Source organism: Quercus robur, chromosome 6, assembly GCF_932294415.1.
Source record: "Quercus robur chromosome 6, dhQueRobu3.1, whole genome shotgun sequence".
NCBI classification, from domain to species: Eukaryota; Viridiplantae; Streptophyta; class Magnoliopsida; order Fagales; family Fagaceae; genus Quercus; species Quercus robur.
In genome coordinates this window covers 33,044,900-33,069,241 of record NC_065539.1, presented here as the reverse complement: position 1 = coordinate 33,069,241, position 24,342 = coordinate 33,044,900, and the positions used below count along the sequence as shown (strand labels likewise).

The window sequence follows — 24,342 nt, the reverse complement described above, 5'->3', positions numbered from 1 at the left end:
AAAGTAAAATTAGTAACTTTTTTTTAGGTGAAGATAATGAAACATTGTTTTTTTTCATTAACAAGCAATATTTTCGTGGCACGGACTAATAAAAAATTGTATGTAAAAGAAAGAAGATATCTTATTAATATTATTGAAATTATCTTAATAAACTATATGAAAAATTAGTGAGCTACATTACAAAAGCACATGTTAAGGAGTTACAATATAATATCATGTGATTAGGGATTTGTTTATTTCTCTCTCTCTTCAGTGACTGAAAATTTCGAAGTTGATAAAAAATCTTAAGGTGATTCAACTCAAAATTCCTTATTTGATGGAATATTCTCTCTAATTTTATATATCCTCTATTTTGTTTCATGGAGCAAAACCCACCCAAGTTTGCTTGCCTCCTCCTCACTTTAATATGTGAGTTTCTTTTCGCTTAATGTTGAGAAAGTTGTATTTTTTTTTTAATTCTCAGAAATTTGGACCATTTCATGAATTTTTATGGTTTGGTGATTATTAAATCAAATTCTTATTTTAATATATTACAACAATTTTAAATATTTTTAGACTTATATCTTTTGAATTTGTAAAGTGAGTCTGATCATGTATATATGGTGTGGTGATTCCTGGGGCTTAAAGCAAAATACTATAGCATAAAAATTCGTGCAATGCTTGAAGCTTTTTTATCTTTACGTGCCATCCCACGATTAAAGTAAACTTATATTATTAAGTAGGAAATCTACTTCATAATTGTTTTTCTTTATTAAAATCCTTTTTTTTTCCCTATAAATTTAGGGATACCATTGTTACGAGTAATAAAAATCCTATTGCTAAGGTAAGGTTCCTAAACCTAACTCTTTAATCCTATTGCATGCTTTCATTTATATAGTTTTATTTGGATGGATGAACAAAGTGGGAGATATAATCTCTTGAATGAAATCAATATTGATGAAGATGACTAAAATATTAAAGTAAGAGTTATAAGAATGTGTATTTTACTTAGGGTACGTTTAATACACTAAATGTAGATTATATTAGGAATAGTAATCTTTATTACTAAGAATAGAAGACATTGTAATAGAATAACTATTACTATTCATAAATTTGGTTATTACATATAGAAAATTTGAAAAAGATGATGTATAAGTAAATTTTATATTTTTGAAAATATATTAATTTTAAAAGCTATTATATGTACTAAGGAATAGTTATTATATCCATTTTAAAGATAAATAGTTATTCTTCAATTTAAAAAATAGTTATTCCAATGTAATAACTAATCCATGTAATAAAGATGCAACAAATGACCGAATTGCACCCATGGGGATAGCAATGGGGCAGGGCGGGTTCGAAGGATGGGGTCTTCGCCCTTGCCCTACTAGATTTTGTCTTGCCCGACCCCTGCCCCGCCCCGCATGATGAGAAACATTTTCTTGTCCCATCCTCACCCCTTAGGGCCTTGTGAAGCCCCGCTCTACTCCATAAAACTCTATTTTTTGTTAATTTACCTTACAACTAGTACAAATTTTTTAATGAAACCTATTTCATTAAGAAAAATATACTTGAAATTACAACTAAATTTATCCCATCAAATCAAATTAATTTTTAGAAAAAATTGAATAATATATCCAAGTATTTAACAAAACAATAAAAAAATAAAAAATAAAAACTCATAGTATAACACATGACAAAATAAAAGCAGAGAACCACATTAGGTAGAATAAAATAAATTAATATTAATATGTTTGTTTAAATAGTAGGGTTTTAGGGTATAAGAAATTTATAATTATAACCCTTAGCAACGAGGGGCAGGGCGGGGATGTGAAGGGGCAGGACGAGGTGAGTCTAAAAAGTCTAAACCTATCCCTGCCCCGCCCTGTGGTGCGAGGCTAAAATCTTGCCCCATCCCCGCCCCACAAAGGTGGTAGGGCGGGGAAAACCCGCGCGAGACATAGTAGGGAGGGGCGGGTTAAGCGAGGCGGGAAAAAATTGAAATCCCTAATTACACATGAATAACTATTTCATTATAGGAGTTATTACAGCATACCAAACGTACCCTTAGTATCCAGTCTAATAACGAACTTGTCATTGTGGATTTGGTGCTTGAAGAAGGCAAGTTCTGAAGTCGCAATTTAACTATTTAAAATAATAATAATAATAATAATAATAATACTAAATAGGTGCATTTTTTTTTAATTAAATATTTTACAACATTTTTACAAATTGTTGATATGGTCAACTTCTTATTGATTTTCATTTAGGCTTGCCATTAACATCACTTTTTCATTTATGTTAGCACAATCAAATTGTGAATTACTCTACTGGAACAATCCTCAATGGGGGAGAAGACCTCTACACGTTAAAGAAAGGTCACTCTTTATAAGCTCATTCCTACGATCTTTCCTACATCGCTTGGGAAAGCACATAGGAATATGCTTATAAGGAGTGATTCCATGAATTGCAGACTCTCCTTTTGGATCTCTACAATATAGGCCAAACGGAAACTATTCTTTGATTGAAACCTTTGAAATCAAAGAAAAAATAATCAAAAGCCACGTCCTAAGTGAGCCTCAAATAATGATACCCACACCAATAGTAATCGTTACACACACACATGAATATATATATATATATATATATATATATATATTTGATAACAATCGTTACACAAATTAATAAGCTAAGCATTATGGTAGAATAAAAAGAAATTATGCACGGTAATTCTCACACTATTGATGATTTAGCCTTTTAGGGACTTCAGAAGTTCTTCTCAAATTTACTTCTAAACAATATGTGATTTTTTTTATTAAAAAAAAAATAGAAACAACAAGATGTGATTTTTAATAATGTATTGCAGGCTTCTTTATTCAATAACACTTATTTTCTAATTTTCTAATTTTCTTTTGAATGAGGTTGGCTTGAAATAAATCCTTAAGATCAAAGACTAAAACAGTATGCACTTTCCAAAATAGGCATATGTTGGTAAGGACTACATTTCTCATCACAACCACACGTTCAAACTTAATGTTAAAAATAACAAGAATTATAGTTGTTTGGCTTGTTTTCGTTTTTGGTGTTCATGGTTGACATGCTAGATTATGCCATATTAACTGAATAAAAAAATTTTAATCACATAATACTAAATACGTTATATAAAAAATAGGATCTCAAGCATGACTGATGATGATTCGACCAGAAAAATATATCTCATGAGATTGTCTTGGGGAGCATCTCCTAATATTTGACTAGTACAACACATTTATGAGAGGACACGGATTTCCTCCAAACAGGTTTGGAGGAAATCCTGCAAACAGGGGCAGTTGTCACTAACAGAAGGAGACACGACAGCTTGGGGTCTTTTTTTTTCTTTTTTCTTTTTTTTTTCTTTTTTTTTTTTTATGAAAACAGCTTGGGGTCATGTGCGTTAGGCGTGGAGTTGTTAACCATAACAGCGTTAGTTCTTCTCTTCTCAAACACACACAGCCCAGCCTCACGCCTCTCTCTCATCTCCTCCACCTTTGTTTTCTGAGCAAACTGAGACTGGCGAGATCTTGTGAGGCGAAATTGACGGCGGCCACGTGCAGCAACCGCCGATCTCACTGGACAACTGGACAACCCCTCTCTCTCTCAAACTCCTCAAACCTGCATCTCATTGTGTAGTAATGGTGCTATTAGTACTGTATGTTAAAAGCAATGTGTAGTAATGGCCAAATTGACAGCCTCTAGGGTCAGATTCTTTGATTCCTCCTTCCCTACTAAGAACAAAATGAATCTGCCAATCAGGCCACTCTCTTCTCAGGAAAGAAAACATAAAAGAAAAAGGGAAAGGTAAATTAAAAGAAAAAAAGAAAGAAAGAAAAACCCATTTGTTATTCCCTTTCAGTCATCAAAAAGAAATATCCATACCATAACCCATCTGCATCTCTTTGTTTAAAAAGGCTCATTTGCCTCACAATAATAACACAACATAGCTTGAAAAATACATGATCAATAACACTTTCCATTCATTACATTTCCATTCATTACATCATCAAAGATAATCTGCTGAAAAACATCAATGCTACCATGCACTTGTACACAAATCACCAACTAAGTGCCACTGGTTACGCAAAAGAGGAAAAAAAGCCACTTTTTACAAAAAAAAAAAAAAATAATAATAATTGAGGGAAGTCAAGGCTACAATTTCCAATCAATTTTCTGCACTTCTGCTTTTAGTTTCACCTCATCTACAAGTCATGATATACTTTACAAATTTTTCTGCTTTACTCTCAAAGTGCTAGTAGCACAAACTCAATTTGACCACAAGTATGGTGAAATGCCAGAGAATTCCTTTCCTCTCTAATTCCCAGTGAGACCAACCAACAAACAAATAGCTCAGACCCATTTGGGCAAAAGCTAAAATGGTCCAACCAAGCACTTCCAGTCCAGCTACATTGGCAGTAAGAGAAAAACAAGCTCTTCCAGCTAAATACTATCAACTTGATGTCAGCTAGAAACTCAGGTGTCATCAACTTGCAAGTGGAAAACAAAACTTGGGACTGAAGTGGTTATATCTCTGCCCAAGAAGAAACGGATGGATGTTAGCATCAAGAGCTTGAATTTAGAAATTATTCATGATGGAGAGGCCATCATGCTCTAAACATGACATGAGTTGTGAAATACCAGAGTCATGAGTAGTTGAAACTTCCTTTTCAATTTGGCTACTCCAACTACTACCATCACATAAATTTTGTCAAATGCAGGACCCAATGAAAAGACGGGGGCATATTCCAGCCACTCATCAATCTGAGAAGAAGCAACGACAGGATTAGAATGAAGTAAAACATTAACAGAAAACAACTTAAAAAAAGATTCCAAAGAAAATAACCTGGCTAGATTCATATGCATTCTGTCCATAGAAATTGGGAAGGCTAGCAACACGAGCAATATAGTGAAGAAGCACATATGTTCCATGTAATTTATGCCTACAATGCAGAGGTTGAGTTTGAGTACTGTAGAATCTCTAAAATCTCTCACAGTGATTACATTACATATCGATAAAAGACAGCATCTTTGGGTTTTAACTTAAGAACCCATAAAAGGGGTACACTGATTGAATAAAGAACATCAATAGATGGAAGCGGAATCCCTATAAGTAGTGGAAGCAGCAGAAATATATAATTACATCAAAGACAAAAGAGAGAAACAAAACCCAATACATCAATTCAACTAAAAAGACCCATATAAGTAAAAATAAAAACAGATACACAAAATCTAAGCTTTAGGAAGAAAAAACAAATCTTTATTGAAAAAGAAGAAGAATGAATACCCATTAGAGAAGAGAAGCGTGGGAGTAGAGTTAGGAGGTAGGGAAGTATCGATTGGAAGAGCAAGGCCGGCAAGCTTGGCAGCCACAATCACCGGTAGAGGCGGCGGACTATCGGCAGGGAAAGACAATGTCCAAATCTCCATAGTAGCGTTGCTTTGCTTTGCTTTGCGGCTGTGTCTGTGTATTAGATTTAGATTTAGACTAGTCTGTCTCTTATTATAAACCAGGGTTTCTTTCTAATTTAAAAAATAAGAGAGAGGGGCTGTCAGTTGTCCGGTGAGATCGGCAGCTGTTGCACGCGGCCGCCGTCGATTTCGCCTCACAAGATCTCGCCGGTCTGAGTTTGCTCAGAAAACAAAGGTGGAGGAGATGAGAGAGAGGCATAAGGCTGGGCTGTGTGTGTTTGAGAAGAGAAGAAAGTGTGGCTAACACTGTTAACCCTAAGATCTCCACGCCTAAATGGGTCATGTGCTAAATGGGTCATGTGCGTTGCACATGACCCCAACTGTCGTGTCTCCTTCTGTTAGTGACAGCACGCACATGACCCCAACTGTCGTGTCTCCTTCTATTAGTGACAGCTGCCCCTATTTGCAGGATTTCCTCCAAACAGGTTTGGAGGAAATCCGTGTCCTTTATGAGATCTACATACTAAGAGAAAGAGAGGAGTGCTTCATGAGATAGTCTTATAAAAATAAGGGAAAAATATACTTTTTCTAATCATTTACCCAGATTACACTAACTCTGGAACTATCAAAGTGCATGATTGATCTTCTAAAATTATAATTTTGTTTCAATGTTTCCTTGTTGTCTATTTTAGTGTTAGGTATGAAAAAATGTATTTTTTTTTTAAAATCCAGTTTATCCCTCCCTCTAAATCATATGACAAATGGATATAAATTAGTATTTCAATGCTAAATTACATCAAATTTAATAGTAAACAAACTAGTAAGGGTTAAGTATAACATATTTTTAAAATTACGGGGATTGATTGTGCATTTTGATAATTCAATAGGTTAAGTGTAATTGTGATGGTTGAATAAGAGATTTGGGGTTCAATTCTCGCATATACTAAAAATTGATTGATGTTTTGGTCTGATGATAAAGAGGACAATCACCAGAAGCCGACGTCATAAATCAAAACTCTTTAATAATAATAATAATAATAATAAAAAGGTTAAATGTATTCGAGACAATACTTTAGTGTTAAAAAAAAAAAAAAAGTAATTAGCCCCCGAAAAAAAAATTGTACGTGGGCTTAAATGACTAAATGTGGACTTTCTAGTTTCTCTGTACGGTCCAATTAAGGGGGTTAAAACTTAAAAGGTCAATAATAAAGAGACCAGCTTAAACCAAGTTACGAGTTAAAAGTTAGGGTTGGACTAATGGTAAAAGAAAAAAAAGAGAAGCAAAATTTTTATTTATTTATTATTCTGGTAAACGGAGAAGCAAGCAAATTGATAATAATAATAAAATAAAAAATAAAAATAAAAAACACAAAAACCCTTAAACCCTAGAACCTACTCATGTGCTGTGACTTATTCTAGACCCTTCTTTTCCCTTTAAAAGACTCGTACTCTTTTCCCCACTTTCTCTCAAAACCCCATCGTTGTTCTCGTCTTCTTCTCTCTTTCTCACAGTCTCAGACTCTCTCTCTCTTTGTTTTCTGTTTCAGCCATGTACCGCTTTGCCTCAAGTCTCGCCTCTAAAGCTCGGTACGTCCCATTTCCTTTATTTCCCATCTGGGTTTTTCTTATTCTTCTCTTTTTCCAGAGAAAATGTTGGAAAATCGTCAGTAAAAGACAATTAGTTTAAAAAGTTAATAGCTTTGATTTCTGATTTCGTTTTTTTGTTCATGGTTTATAGTTTAGACCTAGTAAAAGTTATTGCTTTTGTGGTTTTTCATTTTTTTTCTCTTTTTTGGGTGCCTTTTGGTTTTGCAGGCTTGCTAGGAACACAACCCAGCAGGTGAGAGAATCAGTGGTTGTATAAAGTTTGAAACTTACTATGATTATCTGTGTTGGTTATTGTTTGTATTGATCTGTGTTGTGTTTTGTTTGTGTGTTGGTGATTTAGATTGGTAGTAGATTGAGTTCTAGTAGAAACTATGCCGCCAAAGATATAAGATTTGGGGTGGAGGCCCGGGCTCTGATGCTAAAGGGTGTGGAGGAGCTTGCTGATGCTGTTAAGGTCACCATGGGTCCTAAGGTATTTAAAAGCTACCTTCTTTTTTGCTGAATTAAACTATTAAACTACCTAATTAAACTATTCATCAATTGATCTTTCCAACACTTGCTTTCTATGCAACTCATATTTCAGTAAGAAGTTTGATTAGCATTGATGTTTCTGCTGAGTTTAGGCCCAAAAAACAATCTTTTATAATGAATGTACTTCCTTGGTGGAGCTTGATGTATAGATATCTGGGTTTGTGCTTATTATAAAATTGCTTATTGCTTGAGTGCTGAAGATATTTGTGATCTTACTTTTTGTGTGTGAGTGAGAGTGCGATGGCAATGTTTTGAATAATTCTGACTTTTAGAAGGAGTGTGGAGGGGAACACTTGAACATTGAAAATATACAGATCCTTTTAAAATGTACGGAAATTGCTGGAAATATTATGCTTCCTATCTAATAAAAGAAAACTAGGGAAAGAAAGTTAGAAATCTAAAGAAGCAGTGTTTGAAGTTCTCTGTATTTGCTTTCTTCAATAGCTGATTTTGAATCAGCTTGTTGCTTTGTTAAAAAAAAAAAAAAAATCCTAATGTTGGACCACTTTATATGGTTAACAATTGTTAATGTTGGTATTTTGCTATTTTAGGGACGTAATGTGGTAATCGAACAAAGTTGGGGTGCCCCAAAAGTGACAAAAGATGGTGTCACTGTAGCAAAGAGCATTGAATTCAAGGACAAAGTCAAGAATATTGGTGCTAGCCTTGTGAAGCAGGTTGCAAGTGCCACCAATGATGCAGCAGGGGATGGTAAGATCTTCTTTCCATGAAAGGGGTGTAATGGAACCTCAAATAATTTTACTTAGTAACTCTGACACCATGTTAAGCTGAACAACTGAGAATTTTTCAATGTGTTTGCAGGGACCACATGTGCCACAGTACTTACACGGGCAATATTTACCGAAGGGTGCAAATCCGTTGCCGCAGGGATGAATGCAATGGACCTAAGACGTGGTATTAGCATGGCAGTTGATTCTGTTGTTAATCATTTGAAGAGTAGTGCACGAAAGATCAGCAAAAGTGACGAAATAGCACAGGTGTGTTAGCTGCTTTCTTGTAACTCAGCCTGCCTTGTTGCTGGGGGTTTATGATTGTATGTGGGAGTTTTAATCCAGGTGTCTGATATGTGATAATTTGACAGGTTGGGACAATATCTGCAAATGGAGAGAGAGAAATTGGTGAGTTGATTGCAAGGGCAATGGAGAGAGTTGGCAAAGAGGGAGTAATCACAATTCAAGTAAGTAACTTACCTATTGATACATTGTCTTTTCTCACTGTCACTGCCAAATCCTCCATACCCAACCCACTCCCCCTGCCTGGTGGCTGTTTCCAAAAGTTCCCTGAAACATGGATTGTACTTTCTTTAATTGTTGCAGGATGGAAAAACATTGTACAATGAGTTGGAAGTTGTTGAGGGCATGAAGCTCGAACGGGGTTACATATCCCCTTACTTCATTACTAACCAGAAAAACCAGAAATGTGTAAGTTTATTACTTTTCAGGACACAACTTCCTGGCATATATCGTGAAAGCTCTGATGGCATGCTTTTGACTGGAAAATGTGAAACAGCTTTAAGTCACCAGTGGTCCAAGTTGTTTTTGTCTTCATATTTTTTAAAGACCTTTATGTTTGTTCAATTCACAATGTCCATGTCTATGTGCTGACAGGAACTGGAAGACCCTCTCATTCTAATCCATGAGAAGAAAATCTCAAGTTTAAATGCCATCATTAAAGTATTAGAACTGGCTTTGAAGGTGAGGCAACTATTGGTAAATCAATTTTATTTGGTTTCACCTTTTACTGTTGTGTTCTTCTCACTTTTCCCCCCCTCTTTCCAGAGACAAAGGCCGTTACTAATTGTTTCAGAAGATGTGGAAAGTGAGGCTTTGGCAACTCTCATTCTCAATAAGCTTCGTGCTGGAATCAAGGTTGGCTTTCTATTTATTGTGGTTGGCAGTATTACTTGTTTCCTGTATTACTCTTTATACTATGGTGGCAGTATTTCCTTTTATACTATGATCTCATCATTTACTAACTTAAGTGACTGCATTTCTACAGGTTTGTGCTATCAAAGCCCCTGGTTTTGGTGAAAACAGGAAGTCCAATCTGCAGGATCTTGCCATTCTTACAGGAGGCGAAGTAAGTGTACTGTCTTGTATAAGTTTGAACCTCTGAATTCATGCTCCTGCTTGACCCTGATATCCTGATGTATGTAACTTTTATATTTAGCTTATTACTGAAGAGCTTGGCATGAATCTTGAAAAAGTGGATCTGGATATGCTTGGCTCATGCAAAAAGGTAAGCTTGATTATCACTTGAAGTTTATGTGTATTCAGTGTTTTGAATGGATTTTTGCACTCAAAGCTCAGGGTTTCCCCCCTTTTCCTAACCCTTAGTATATCATATGATGGTTTTCAGAGCATGATTAATGGTTTTTGTTTTAGGTTACAATATCAAAGGATGACACTGTTATTCTTGATGGTGCTGGGGACAAGAAGGCTCTTGAGGAAAGATGTGAACAGGTCTGTCTTGCTACCTCCTAGATTGTGTTTAACCACCTTTTTGCATTATTTGATATTTGAACTATCAATGATGTTGCTGTTTTCTCATTAAAACATAATGAGATCTCGTCAGATCCTAACTTGATTAATAATGCTAATAATTTGATAATAGATCCGGTCCGCAATTGAAAATAGCACCTCTGATTATGACAAAGAAAAGTTACAAGAGAGATTGGGAAAGCTTTCTGGTGGTGTAGCAGTTTTGAAGGTCTGGTCAAACTAGCTTTATCTATATCTTTTGTTGTCCTTGCAACTTGGGGCGTTGTATGGTGAACAAAACAGTGGTTAAAATTTTCTTTATTTGCAGATTGGAGGAGCTAGTGAAACTGAAGTTAGTGAGAAGAAGGATAGAGTGACTGATGCCTTAAATGCCACAAAGGCAGCTGTTGAAGAGGGTATAGTGCCAGGTGAATCATCTATCTATTCTTTCTGGGTTATCTCGTTGAATTTGAAATAGCGTACAAATCTAACTTGAGTTTTCAATAAGCAGGTGGTGGCGTTGCTCTTCTTTATGCATCAAAAGAGTTGGAAAAGCTGGAAACTGCTAACTTTGATCAGAAGATTGGTGTTCAGATTATTCAGAATGCTTTGAAGGTTTGACTCAATACTTTTCATATACAAGTATTTAACAGCACTTATTTATGAAAAAAAAGTATATAACAGCACTTAGCTTTTAGATTAACTTTTTTTTTTTTGTTTATTTATTTTTTATTATTTTTGTATTAAAGAGATCCCAAGTGACCCAACCCCCCTCCTTCCAAATAAAAACCCTTTCTGAGTTCTGAAAAAATTCGTCTTGAATACTGCTTAGATCTCTTAGCTTTAATAAATCTTGAACATTGTTATCTGGCTGTCTGGGCTTATCTGTTTGCATTTGTTAATAATGTCAGACACCTGTGTACACAATTGCTTGTAATGCTGGAGTTGAGGGGGCTGTTGTTGTTGGTAAGCTGTTGGAGGAAAATGACCCTGACAAAGGATATGATGCAGCCAAAGGTATCTCAATCTCCCCAGCTCTTTTTGCACACGGGTGCTTATTACCATAATGAATTGTGTATTCAATTTGTACTGATTTGGTTGGTTCTACCTTTCAATTGCATAAACAGGTGAATATGTTGATATGGTCAAAGCCGGAATAATTGATCCAGTGAAAGTGATTAGAACTGCTTTGGTTGATGCTGCAAGGTAGGCATAAAGATCCACCAGTTTTTGTGTTTACAGTTATGGTTTGTCATTGTTATCATGTGTTAATCATGTTGTTTGCCTTCTGTATAGTGTATCATCTTTGATGACGACCACTGAAGCTATTGTGACTGAAATACCCAAGGATGATAAAGAAGCTCCGGCAATGGGAGGTGGCATGGGTGGCATGGGTGGCATGGATTATTGAGGCTCTTTTGCTTGTTGAACAATCATCCCTATTTTCACTCCAAGATCCATAACTGATGCAATCATCAGGAATTTTTCTTGTATGTCTTAATTGGTTTGGTCACAAGGCATCCATGTAATCATAGAGAACAAAGTAGGTAGCTTTGGTAACTTAGGATGAAACCTGTGATTGTTGCTTCAATGAGGAATCATCATGTATCGGAACTTTATTTATTTTTTTCCAAATAAACCATCGGTTTCCTTCCTTTTTAAATGCAAATGATAAAGAAATCAATTTTTGGATGCTGGAGGGAATTGGACATTGATTATCAATCCTAAAGAGTTGGGTATATGCATGAATGAATCAGATTTTGAGGAGAAAGTGTGTATATCTCAAATCTTCTCGGACTTACCGGAATTGACATCATGAGCTAAACCAACTTGGAAATTGGGTATACATGAAACTAGCTTTGATCATCAAGTCAAAGCTTGTATATCTCAAATCTACCCAGGCTTAGCTTAGCGGAATTGGCATAGTGTGTCAAACAAACTTGGCAATTTTGCAGGCTAAGCTTTTGGAGGTTATTCTTTTAATATGAACGGTAAAAATAGCAATTAGTATTCTGTTTTTGGGGCCAAATTAAACATCAACCAAAAATTTTGATCATTCTAGAGAAGAATATTAAAATTTAAAACTAAGTTAATATAATAAAAATATAATTAGAATAACAAATAAAGGATATAAAAGGGTAGTGAAAATTAATTATCAAAAACTAAATAGCATTGGTGTTTCATTCGCTAATGCAATAAAGTGTTTAAATACAATTTGAGAACTATATTTAAACAATAGGGATATTTATTCTACATTGGTTGTATGTGTTAGAGTTTTAGTTCTTATAATTTCATGTTACTATTACAAAGGTTAGGTCTTTTGTAGTGGGACTATGGTTATGTAATATATTATAAGCCTATTTAAAAAACTTTTTTTTCTCAAAAAAAAAACAAAAAAAAAGTTTACGTAAGACAAATTTTTTTTTTTTTTTTGATTTTTTAATACATCAACTCAAACTCAATCATGTATGATACATCAAAATGGACATTGACTTTTATTAAATCTAAAAAATTATTTATGATTGATTATGTTCAAAATTTTAAAATAATTTCCCTTTTAATATATAAAATTAAATTTGCCTCAATTTCTCTTTTAGTATATAAAATCAAAGAATCTATTAGAATATCATGTTCCATTTTTTTATGAAACACAGTTTTTATAAAATTTATTTTTGAAAATTTTTGTTCCATAATTGCAAAAAAAAAAAAAAGCATAGAAGTAATAATACTTAAAACCACTTTAAAAATAAATTTATTTTCCATTTCTTATTAACCATTTATATAATTATAAAATATTTAATAATTTTTTAAAGTCTCTGTTGAGCTACACTATGCTCATAACGATGAAATTTCATTTTCAACAATATTTTTTCATGATTTGTGATTCTTGCAAACTCGTTGTCATACAAAAAAACTAGTTATAATATATTAGCCATTGTTTTTTATACTAAGCGTTTTGTTTTATTGTTGTTGTTTTTTTTTTTTTTTTTTTTTTTTTTTTTTTTTTTAGTAAAAGGGATTTTTGTTTTGTTTTGGAAGGAGTCGTTTCGGCAAATATCCTGGTCACTTCATTTTTTTTTTTTTTTTTGGGGGTTTTTGGAGCCATATTTCAATTTTTGGGGGGAGGGGTTTAATTTTTAATGTTGGGGACCAAATATGAATGTTTTTAACCAAAACTTTAAAATAATAGTTCAGTAATTCAATATATACTATTAAAATATTAGCTATTAGTGTCCCCTTTGGTCTTAACTTATTTGTATCAATCTAAGTGCCTGTTTGTTTCAACATTTTCAACTCAAAAAGCCCATTTTGAAGAAAACTGAACCACAAAACCCATTTGGTTAGGTATTAAACGCAACTTTTTGGAAAAAGTTGTGTTTTGGACCAAGGCTGAGAACGCGCAAGCCATAAAAGAGCTCTGGAGGTCTATTTTAGAAAAAATCCATTCGCATTGATCAACTATCCGTTGGACTCTTCAGACAATTACCAAATTACCCTTCAATAAATCATGCTCATGTCCTCAGTTCTCACGCCTGTTCCTCATTCCTCTCATCTCAGTTCTCACGCCTGTTCCTCACTCACACCTCTCATGAAAAAGCTGAACCAAACACACCCTAAATATTGCTCCTTAAAAGCTTATAGTAATGAATGAATTGCTATTTTTGGAATGATCAAAAGTTTCACAGTAATATCTCGTGTCTATTGTATATTTGGAATGATGAAAAGTCTAATCCTATTGTCCCTAACTTTACGAGGTGATATCTTGTATAACAGTTCGTGTATCTCAAGCTTGAGAGGTCTTCATTCATGTGAGAGAAGTGGTGTGTGCAATGGTTACACAATATAATAAATCTGACCTTATAGCTGAGCCAACCCAAATTTGCCCAACTCCATGCCTCTAGGGAATGCAAGTACACATAGAAAGGGTTTAACGTCGTCCTGTTTCAGATCTAGGATGGTATTTGATAGACAAGCAAATGAGAGTTAAGACAACCCAGGAAGGATTTGCACGAAGTCGTGCCCCCATAGAAATCCTTTACACATATATTCGATACTTACATTCTAAAACAAGGTCAAAAGAAACTACAAAATGTTCTATTCCTTTGCATTTATCATGATATTATGGATGGATAAGCCATGATGAAGTGGTGCCCTAGAAGTTATACTTAGAAATCTTAGATATTATTAATGTGGCGATTCTCAAGTTAGAGGCAATACAAGAATCATTGAATTAAGTAGAAGCTGTGGATACCAAAAGAAGAGAGAACAATATACTACGACTAATCACAAGGAGTTGATTAGATTAATTGTGGGATCACCATACCAGTAGGAAGCTAGTGCGAAGTATGATTGGACTGTAATATGGGATATTATGATGGATAATAGTTCAATTGTCTGCCTAGAATACGAAGGAAACTTCTTGAAAATCGTCAGGCCCAGAATGGAAAGGGATTCTGGTCAAATTAGGACCCTTTCCGTCTGTATTTTAAATGAAGATGGACCATTTCATTGCAAAGATTGAGTCTTTACAATCAACCCCGAGGTGTTACACTTACACAGGCATTATGCGCCTTCCCATCAAGGTACCATCATCATGAATGAAACCCATCCTCACCGGTTAATGACTTCTAAACTGACATATGAATGTTGGATATGACGGACCTATGGTCCTAAACAGACCACAGTTGCTTATGCGGAAAAAAATCTGGTTAAGAGTGAAAAATTACTCTATCAAAACCTTGAAAGGTTGATGAAGCTTTAGCTCATCAGAAGGAAAGTTACTCGGATGTTCCTGCAATTTAACACCATGAAGTTACATTCAGATGACTCGAAAAGAAAAATGGAAAATTTACTTAAACAACTCGGATGTTCCCACAATTTAACACCACGAAGTTACATTCAGATGACTAGAAAACAAAAAGATGAAAAATTAACTCAAATACCCTGAGTCATCATACTTCCGTAAGACCTCAAAATACATCTAAGCGGTTGAACCATTTGAAAGCTCTCTCTCTCTCTCTCTCTCTCTTAAAAAATAAAAAAATAAAAAGGAAAAGAGAAGAAGAGCCCGCATAAGTTCTCTTAAACGAAATAATGGAAGAATGACACACTAAACAAGGCCAAAAGCATATGCTGTTATTGCAAAGATAAATAAAATAAAGAAAATATAGTTGAATATACACAGATCCAGTGAAAAAAAGAAAAAAATAACTCTATTTCATAATATGGCAGTGCAAATGCAAATAATAGAGTGCCCAAGAATAGCTTCCCAGCATCATCTGCCTTTCCGACGATTTTTCAGCACAGCACAATCTGAACAGTACCATTTTCCTTTTGGCTGCTCCTTCAGACCAACACAACCAAAGTGGAACCATTCTATTTTGCACTGTTGAAAGGATAACAGGGGCTTTCATCAGATCATAAATTAAGAATGTAGAAGAGAAATTTAGAAGAAAAAATGAAAAAGATAGAAAGGGATTACATACATCATTGTTATCGCAAGCAACCATCTCCCCATAGCTAACTTGGTTACAAAAACAGTATGTGGGTTCATTTGGATCCACTGGCAGCTCTAAATCCATACCTGTAGCATTTGCACCAGTAGTAGCTGCTTCTGTTGCTGCTGCAGCTGCCGCTGTTGCCTGGCGTGTTCTGACAAAAATGTTATTTTAATCGATGTTACACCATGTCTTCTACCAAGTGTGTTGAATATACATGCAATCACACTTCACATTCTTAAATTGGATGTGGTGAAGCTACTACTATAGTTTGAAAATTAATGAATTTTTCTCATAAAAGGGATTAGTCCACCCCTTCAGTTCTTTTTCATGTTATGTTGTGAGGTCCTTGCACTATTCCCCCTTCTTGTCGTTTTTAAAATATTTTTCAATATCCAATTATATTTTAACACAGCCAATGTTTTACTTAACTTTGGGAGCATCCCGTTAATGTCATATAAATAAGTACTCTAGCAGAAAGCCATAAAAACAGAAGTACTTAAATAAAAATTCAACTTAAGAGCTTCCAGGGAAAAAAAAATTCAGGATCAAAAGCCTAAGCTAAATAAGATGTGAAGTAATCTGCCATGAAACTATCTACAAATGAGCATATATAGGCCAGATAAATACTTCTTACGCCCTCCTCTGCCACTTTCACTCATCCTTCCAGCTTTCCCACCACCATCGAGACTTGGAGAGGGCACCCCACTTGCAGCAGCATTCTCTTTCTCTGTCACAAATATTATTATTATATAAAAATAAAGAATTTCCAAATAAAGTTGGAAATACTTTAGTATTCACACACCATTAAACCTATGAAAGTGCAAGGAAGTCGATACATATTATTGACTCTGGAAATATGGACAATAAGTAGAGTACCACGTCGAAGCTCTTCATCAAATTTTTTCAAATATTGATCAAGTTGCTGTATGTGTGTATCTACCTGAAGCAGAATTATGAATAGACACAATTAGCAGAGAACGTATACAACAAAAATTCCAAGCTAATTCCTTCAAAATAGAGAGAGATTTTAACCCCATACTAGGTGCAATAATAAGGATTACCTAGAATTAAGACATGCAATTTAACCTCATCAATGAGGCCATAAAATCAGAATATAAAAGAAACTCCTGTCACTACCTGATTAGCAATTAACAGATAATTCAGGAAAATTACTGATTTTGGCGGAGGGTATCATTTCCTGTATGTGGTTCAAGTGGCTAAGAAATCAAATAGGAAAATCCAAACTTTAAGCCTTTGAGTGCATTGTTCTGATAGTACCAAATACTGTAACCTTTTTCTCAAAAAATGAATGTCATATCTCAATTTCACAAAAATAAATTGATCTATTATGTGAACAAGTACTATGACCATGTGATGTACATATTAATAAAAAAAACGTATGTGAATTCAAATACATACATACATACATACATATATATATACACACGCACAATTGAAATTGAACAATAAATATATAATTTAAAAAGTTACTTCAAGTTACACTGTGAAAAGTATTTTTGTGTAAGATCAAATAATTATGATAGATTATAAAATAATTTAAATTAAATAATGGAACTCCTTTTAAATTTTTTTCAAACCTTTTTTGTAAAATTCTTCAATTTTTGGGTATTTTTAATCAGTGGTATTTTAATTTTAATTTTTTTTATAAAAAAAAAAATTTGTAATAGAGTTTCACTTAAAGTAAACTACGTTAAAATTTTAACATGTTTATAGTGCAAGACATAAAATATGGGTAAGAAAATGTTAAAAAAGAAAGGGCATCCTTTGGCAAAACCATTAGGTGTAGGACATAACTTTTATTATGTGGTCTGTGATATGATATCATTATTTTATTTTTATTTTTATTTTTTTATTGGAATATGATATCATTAGGACATAACCTTATATGTTATGTAATTTTATTATGAATGTTTGGTGACAATAACTGAATTGAAAAGTTTTTAAAAGTTCATGGAATTAATTGCAATTTTTAAAATTTAGGGTTTCATTTGAAACTACCCCAAAATTTAGGGGAATCACGTAATTTAGATAGCCATTTGGGACAAAGAAGAGTGTCACAACCTGTTATAGAGAGAATTTAACAACTTAGCCCAACCACAACTTATAGGACCCAAATACGATACTTGTTATGAAATGATTTGGACATGAACCTATACAATATGTAATTTCATTGAACATATTTTTGTGGCAATACATCATAAAGGATTGATTATTATATAATTTTGAAATTCTCATGTTGTGAAAGGATTTTTTGTTTTTAGATAAGTTTTAGTCATAAAATCTGTGAATTTCTAGTACTTTTAGCTAACCTTGTAACTCAACTAGTTGACACTTCCTGATAAATTCAACGGAGACATCTAGGGTTCAAATGCCACACCTCCAACTAATAAATTATCAGAAATTGAGACTCATTGAGGATGTGAATTGAAACAATTTCAGGGATTTAATTAAAAACTTTATTAAAATTTAAGGTTTTATTTGAAACCAACCCACACTATGCAGGAATTATATAATTTATTCAAACCTTCAATAAAAGATAACTATTTAGAGCAACCACAGTTCCAGGACTGAACTTTTATTAGATAGTCTATGATATCAATTTTCTAAAGAAAAAATTACATCATTTACTGCTGATGTCACTTAAATCTCATGCTGCATTTATGGGATTGTGCAGCAAAGAGAAACAAAAAACCTTCACAAGATATAGCTTATAATTGGTAGTTACTGCTATTTTAACTATTGATAGAAACATATGTCCAATAAATTCTTACAAGCTACAATCAGTTCCAATAGGTCTAATCCATGACTTGGAACAGAAATTTTTTAAACAAGTCTATTGGAACAGAATACAATCAAAATATATGATTTCACTCATAACAAGGGCATGGAAAGTGTGTCATCTAAAGCAAGAAAAGCAAACATTTTCATCCAAGATTTATGAGATCAAATATGAGCTCTCATAAGAAACATAGATCTAAAATTATACAAATGACATGGAAAATTAAACCAAGTATAGAATTAACATCAAATGCATGACCCATTTTAAGGAAAATATGCATTAAAGCATGCATAGCTTCATCTTTGAAGCGCGCATGCAAACACACATAATATAATGTTGTATAAAAAAATTCTTTGAGAACAGTCCATTCTGGATAACTTGTATAAAAACAAACTAGCAGCATCTTCATACTTATGATTTAGCCTAATAAAATAATACCTAGGAAAGAAAAATCACAAATACATGAACAGAAAATTTGGCAGCAACAGAATTGACAAAAACAATTGCCAGAATGGCATAACAATCACCATTGCCAATCTTGGTTAATGAAGATAAAATACAAAACAAGCAATATGCAGTGAAAAGTACAAGGAAAGATGGAGATTTCACATACCAAATCATATGCCTGAACAGCCAAGGCAACCTTTTCGTCTGCAATCCTGATACTATGCTTTTGCTCATCAAGTGCTTCATCCGAAATTTTGGTAAGTGATGAATTAGGTGTAATATTTCCAGACCTAACTCCTCTCCTCATCTCCTCAATTTCTTGTTCACAACGCTGTTCATTCTGTCTTTGAATTTCTGTTCATATGCATAAGAAGTCCAGTACAACAAAAGCTATACATATGCAAATAAAACTTAAGTCTTCTTTTTCTTTTTCTTTTCCTTTTTCTTTTTTCTCTTTTTTTTTTTTTTTTTTTTAATTGATAAGTTACACATGCACCCAATGGGTCTTGAACCCACAACCTCACCCTGCACCTAGAACTTATAGGGAGGAGGTGTCCAGGCTCTCTCATGCAAGTCAAAAGCCAAAAATAAAATAAAGAGAAAACCAAAGTAGAAACAGAGTTTGTGTAAATTATAATAAAACTCTTGTAGTAATATTCTGTAATATCATTGCTTGCTAAATTACTCTTCCAAAACTAACTCAAGTTAACAACCTCATTTGAGTCTGGTTTAGGTCAGGCTTTAATGTGATAATAAGTCCTAAAGTGACATTTTCGTGGGTTCAAGTCCAAGAATCAACTTCCCTAAAGAAATTTGGGGAAAGGCTGCCAATGACCTCTCCTGGACCCCAGAGAAGTGGGAGCTTTATGCACTAGGTATGATCTTTAATTAGTAGTTTGGTCAAAACAAAGATTTGACTCACGTCTTCTTAACAAATTCTAAGAATTAAGTACACATTCATGAACATAATTATCCCACCAATGGCCTTGTAGAGTAGTAGTAATTCTCCTTGCAAACATGGAGGTTTGGGATTAAAATTATTGTGGGTACAGGACATATATATAATTATTGCTAACCTAGTGCAAATAATCTTTGATATATTTTTTACACTACCTTGTGTTTTTTACACACATAAGTTAGTTCTTATGCAATAAAGTACATTACTTTAATACATACATATATATATATATATATTATGACACCAAAACGATTTTTATTTTTAATTTCTTATTTTAATAATTCGATTGTTACAATTTATGGAGGAACGGGAGCTCTAAACCCTAGTTCTCCTCTCGTAAAGGAAACCAGTCAATGCCACTAAGTTACAAGGCTCTTAGCCATATTGCACAAAACCAGTGGTGACTGAATTTTTTGGTCTTCCTCACATTTATATAGCAGTTAAGTCAGGCATATTATAAATTATAAAAATAGCCATAGTAAAATTTATAAGGATGATAATGGTGAGAATGAAAACAATGACGTTGTTACTGATGCTGAGTCATACCTTGTAAGCTTCTATCTAGATCACGCAACAACGCATACTTCTTTTGCAGAATACCAGGCAATGACTCCAAATCTGTGTAATGTTACATAGCACATGAACATGATGTTACATATTATCATTCATTCAACAGAGAAACCGAAAAAGAAAAGAAAAAAAAAATGTAATAAAAACACATACACAAGTACAAACTGGAAAAGTATTATTAATAAGAAATTAACCTTAATTGTGCAATCAAAACAGAAATACATATGTTTCAACAAATTTTATAACAGAGTATACTAGGATTGATTGCCAAAAATTGAAGAAATTTCGTAGGAAGTGAAAGATATTTAAAGAAGGAAAAAGAAATACTAAAAGAGGAATAGGGTTAGGGTTTATAGTACAATCGAAGCACAGAGAGAGAGAGAGAGAGAGAGAGCTTACTGATTTGCAATTCATCGAGGAAGGACATTTTGGGGATAAAGGATTTGTTTGGGGGTGATTTAGGTTGTTGATTTCAGGTAGGAATTTGTCGGAGAATTCTTCCCGCCATTCATACAAACAAACAAACAAACAAACGAAACGACCTTCGACCCCCCTAAAAAGATCAGATTGAGATCGATTGGAAATGACAAATTTAGCCTTTTGGTTTCCACATTATTCCCAATCACGACACACGATTGCCGCCGAACTTGTTACGCACAATTACAATTTACAAAGACACTGAGCCGGGTCGTATAGGTTCGATTCAGCTAGACCTCACAAAATTGAATCCGGAACGTTAACCCGACTTGAAGCCATGAATATATACAAAGGTTAAGTTTAAGTTACACTAATTTTAAGCAACGTTATACCACCCAATTCCTTTTTATAGAATTCATATTTTGAAACTGTCACAGTTGAATTATATGTTCTATATATTCTTAACATGCATACCAATTTTCATGTCAATTGATTGTTATTTATCATTCGATCTATAGACTCATTTTTTATGCATTATTTTAAACTACAAAAATTTAAATTTAAATAATTGATTGATGTCATAACTATTAATTTTTTATCACCTTAAAGCATAGAGAATTTATGAATATAATGTAATTTAAAATTGAATTTTTCAAAATTTACGTCCAATTAAAAAATATTGAATTATGTAACTTTATGTAAATATATATATAACTTGTTACACCACCTAATAACTTGTTATAGAATTCATAATTTGAAAATTTCACTGTTGAATTACATGTTCTATATGTTCTTAACAATCATACCAATTTTCACGTCACTTGGATGTTATTTACCATTTGATCCATAAACTCATCTTTTATGCATTATTTTAAATTACAAAAACTTGAATTTAAAAAATTGATTGATGACATGATTATTAATCTTTAATCACCTTGAAATATTGCAAGTATGGAGAATATACAAAGATAATATAATCAGACGGTAGATTTGTCAAAATTTGTATCCAATTAAAAAATATTGAATAATGTAACATTATTTAGAATTACATCAGGTGTAACTTGAACCTAACACACACACACACACACACACACACACATATATATATATATATATATATCACAAATTGCTTAAAAATCTAGAGTCAACCCTCTTTTTAATTTGTTATTTTAAACAATTTAATTAACCACATCTTTTATATATAAAAATAAATATATAGAGAGAGAAGTTAAAATAATAATTGGGTTGTGTCACTTTTATTATGTGTCAAATTATTTCTTATATATTTTCTCTCCAGGAAATTTTTTCTTTTCTAATATACTTCTATTTTAAAAAATATTTCTCATATATAATAGGGGTATAAGAGTAAATTCATACAAACTACACTTTCTATCCTCACATTTATCTTCTCAACCAAACAAATGAGTGTTTCATTCCTCTATTTTTCCACTCCTTCAACCAAACATGAGAGAATTAAATCTCTTTCTATCACCCTCTCCCCCCCCCACCCCCCCAACACACACACACTTTTCCATCCCTCCCCATTTTTCTATCTCCCCAATCAAACGAAGCCTGAAGCCCAACAAAATCTTGACTTAGTTCAAACTTGAAATTGCATGACATGATTATTCCCTAGGGCTGAAAGATTAGGAAACTAAGAACTAAGCTTGGTTAGTTGTTTTTAGTAATTATAGACAAATTTTAGTCATCAATAGTTGTAGCTCAGATAAGAGAGCTCGAATAAATACAAAGTAACATTTTTTTTTATACAAAATAAAAATTCTACTCTAACATAATCTAAGTGTATGTGTGTGTGAAGTTTTTTCTTGGAGACTTGAACCCCACCTCTTGCCCCCCACACCCCACAAGCACTTATACAAGTAAAGTGACCATTGTACCAATGGTGTACAACGGTAAATACAAAGTAACATAAATACAAAGTGAAATACAAAAAGTGGGATAAAGAATATCTAGTCATGGGAACTCAATTTGGACCTAAATAGTAAGTTGTAACTCCCAACCATAATCGTTGATGATATGTAGTTTGTGCATTGTAGCAGGCAACTAATGCTCTCCCAAGTCCTAACTGCACAACTTTCTATATGAAGTTCTACCATTATAAACTGAATGGGAAAATGCATACAGTAGTTGACAAATATTTAAAGTGATGCAGTTCATTTTTTAAAGCTAGTTGTTACTAGCTTATATTATTATATAATAAGTAGTTTCCTTTTACTTTTAATTGCCTTTATCACTTGTAACAGAAAGTTAGTTAGCTGATAGGTTGTTAGTGATAAGGTCAATAGCCTATTAGTTAGTTAGACTTTGGCCAATCACATGGCAGCCACATGGTAGGTTCTTGTAACTAACTTAGCAACTTGTTTATGTAACTATAAATAAGCGAGGCTGTCTTCATTGTAACTAGTTGAATTTGAATAAAAGAAATCTACTTATGAGGTATTATTCCATGAGTGTGTCTCTCGACGAACTAGTTCATTCTTTCTTTTCTCTAAACAACTTAGCTTTCTAAAACATCTTTCCTTTTCACCATTTTTCCTCCATCATAGTATTAGACCTTGAGATCCGTAGGATTCAAGTTGGTTTGCAATTTGTTTCTTCATTTTTAGTCATCAAGAACTTGTCAAGATCCTATTTTGATTTCATTTTCTTATTCTCTACTAGTGAGCCTAAGGATTTGTGTAGATGGCACCAATAGTATACAATAGAAGGGACAAGAAAGCTTCTGCAACACATGAACCTGTGGTGCAGGTTCATCCTAGGTAACAGCCGCAACCATACCAAGAAGGAGAACCCCAGGTGACATTGGAGCAAACTATGGAGCTGCTAAGGGGGCAGCTTGTTTCCTTGACTGAGGAAGTAAGAAGAAATCGGCGTTATCATCTTAGAAATGAACCTACTAAAGATACTGAAACTGATAATCACAACAACTGTAGTAACCCAATTGTTTAACCTAGAGGAGGTGTTCTAAGACAAGTACCTAGTCCTCCAAGGGGAGAACCAAAATGGGAATCAAACTTCAAGATTGAGTTTGATTCACTTGCAACCTTGACACAAAGCAACAACAGACCTTAATCTCTAGCATGATGCAACAGCTTAATACATCAACTAATGAGAATGCAGATCATTGGGACTACCAAATCATGTGCATATCTCCAATAGCATCAATGTGCATCACTTACCACCCTGTCATGCACCAAATCATCTTACAATTAGCCACACTTGAGAACAAGTGTGTTCCAAAGAGGGATAGTCTTGATGCAGTTCATTTTTAAAGCTAATTGTTACTAGCTTATGTTGTATAATTAGTTTTCTGGGAAAATTACACTTTACCACCCTAAACTATACCCTAGATTACACTTTGCACCCTAAACTATTCGAATGCACATTTTGCACCCTAAACTATTATATTTGTTACACTTTGCACCCCGACGTTAATTTTACTGTTATGTTGGATGGAAATCTTGAGCACATGACTTGCACATGTGTATTACTTAAGTGGCACAAAGTCAAAAGACCAAAAACCCCTCTTTCCAATTAATTAAAAACAAAAATTTATTTCTTTATTTT

General features: G+C 33.6%; 3 protein-coding genes across 4 annotated transcripts; 1 reads left to right on the top strand and 2 right to left on the bottom strand.

Annotated features, from left to right (window-relative positions):
- Window positions 1-3,956: 3,956 nt before the first annotated feature.
- Window positions 3,957-5,708, bottom strand: LOC126688483 (glutamate--tRNA ligase, cytoplasmic-like). Of its 2 annotated transcripts, none has more exons than XM_050383187.1 (4): window positions 5,297-5,708; window positions 4,856-4,952; window positions 4,651-4,773; window positions 3,957-4,543 (listed from the first exon to the last, which is right to left on the bottom strand). In XM_050383187.1, the coding sequence occupies exons 1-4, from the start codon at window positions 5,437-5,439 to the stop codon at window positions 4,496-4,498; spliced, it is 411 nt and encodes a 136-aa protein (XP_050239144.1). In that variant the 5' UTR covers window positions 5,440-5,708; the 3' UTR covers window positions 3,957-4,495. The 2 variants fall into 2 exon arrangements, with proteins under 2 accessions (XP_050239144.1, XP_050239143.1); XM_050383186.1 differs by having other exon boundaries at window positions 3,957-4,499.
- A 1,128-nt stretch (window positions 5,709-6,836) lies between these two features.
- On the top strand, window positions 6,837-11,724 carry LOC126688482 (chaperonin CPN60-2, mitochondrial). The gene is made up of 18 exons (XM_050383185.1): window positions 6,837-7,008; window positions 7,237-7,261; window positions 7,370-7,501; window positions 8,112-8,271; window positions 8,383-8,558; window positions 8,663-8,758; window positions 8,898-9,002; window positions 9,189-9,275; window positions 9,360-9,449; window positions 9,580-9,660; window positions 9,751-9,819; window positions 9,966-10,043; window positions 10,195-10,290; window positions 10,390-10,489; window positions 10,573-10,676; window positions 10,973-11,078; window positions 11,189-11,267; window positions 11,358-11,724. Exons 1-18 carry the CDS (start codon window positions 6,971-6,973, stop codon window positions 11,470-11,472), a joined length of 1,737 nt encoding a protein of 578 aa, XP_050239142.1. The 5' UTR covers window positions 6,837-6,970; the 3' UTR covers window positions 11,473-11,724.
- A 3,454-nt stretch (window positions 11,725-15,178) lies between these two features.
- On the bottom strand, window positions 15,179-21,073 carry LOC126688480 (PHD finger protein ING1). Its single transcript, XM_050383184.1, has 7 exons — window positions 20,737-21,073; window positions 20,314-20,385; window positions 18,976-19,163; window positions 16,439-16,502; window positions 16,190-16,289; window positions 15,548-15,713; window positions 15,179-15,447 (listed from the first exon to the last, which is right to left on the bottom strand). Exons 1-7 carry the CDS (start codon window positions 20,762-20,764, stop codon window positions 15,337-15,339), a joined length of 729 nt encoding a protein of 242 aa, XP_050239141.1. The 5' UTR covers window positions 20,765-21,073; the 3' UTR covers window positions 15,179-15,336.
- Window positions 21,074-24,342: the final 3,269 nt, after the last annotated feature.

What these genes read in the sequence shown, in the direction of transcription:
- LOC126688483 (XM_050383186.1), bottom strand. Translation starts at nt 5,439, where the DNA reads ATGGAGATTTGGACATTGTCTTTCCCTGCCGATAGTCCGCCGCCTCTA. An exon ending in ACGCTTCTCTTCTCTAATGG is followed by an intron (nt 4,953 to 5,296) that starts GTATTCATTCTT and finishes TCTGCATTGTAG; the next exon opens with GCATAAATTACATGGAACAT. An exon ending in ATGCATATGAATCTAGCCAG is followed by an intron (nt 4,774 to 4,855) that starts GTTATTTTCTTT and finishes GCTTCTTCTCAG; the next exon opens with ATTGATGAGTGGCTGGAATA.
- LOC126688482 (XM_050383185.1), top strand. Translation starts at nt 6,971, where the DNA reads ATGTACCGCTTTGCCTCAAGTCTCGCCTCTAAAGCTCG. An exon ending in ACCAGAAAAACCAGAAATGT is followed by an intron (nt 9,003 to 9,188) that starts GTAAGTTTATTA and finishes ATGTGCTGACAG; the next exon opens with GAACTGGAAGACCCTCTCAT. An exon ending in AGCTTCGTGCTGGAATCAAG is followed by an intron (nt 9,450 to 9,579) that starts GTTGGCTTTCTA and finishes GCATTTCTACAG; the next exon opens with GTTTGTGCTATCAAAGCCCC.
- LOC126688480 (XM_050383184.1), bottom strand. Translation starts at nt 20,764, where the DNA reads ATGTCCTTCCTCGATGAATTGCAAATCA. An exon ending in CCTCGATGAATTGCAAATCA is followed by an intron (nt 20,386 to 20,736) that starts GTAAGCTCTCTC and finishes AACATTACACAG; the next exon opens with ATTTGGAGTCATTGCCTGGT. An exon ending in GGCAGAGGAGGGCGTAAGAA is followed by an intron (nt 15,714 to 16,189) that starts GTATTTATCTGG and finishes CATTTTTGTCAG; the next exon opens with AACACGCCAGGCAACAGCGG.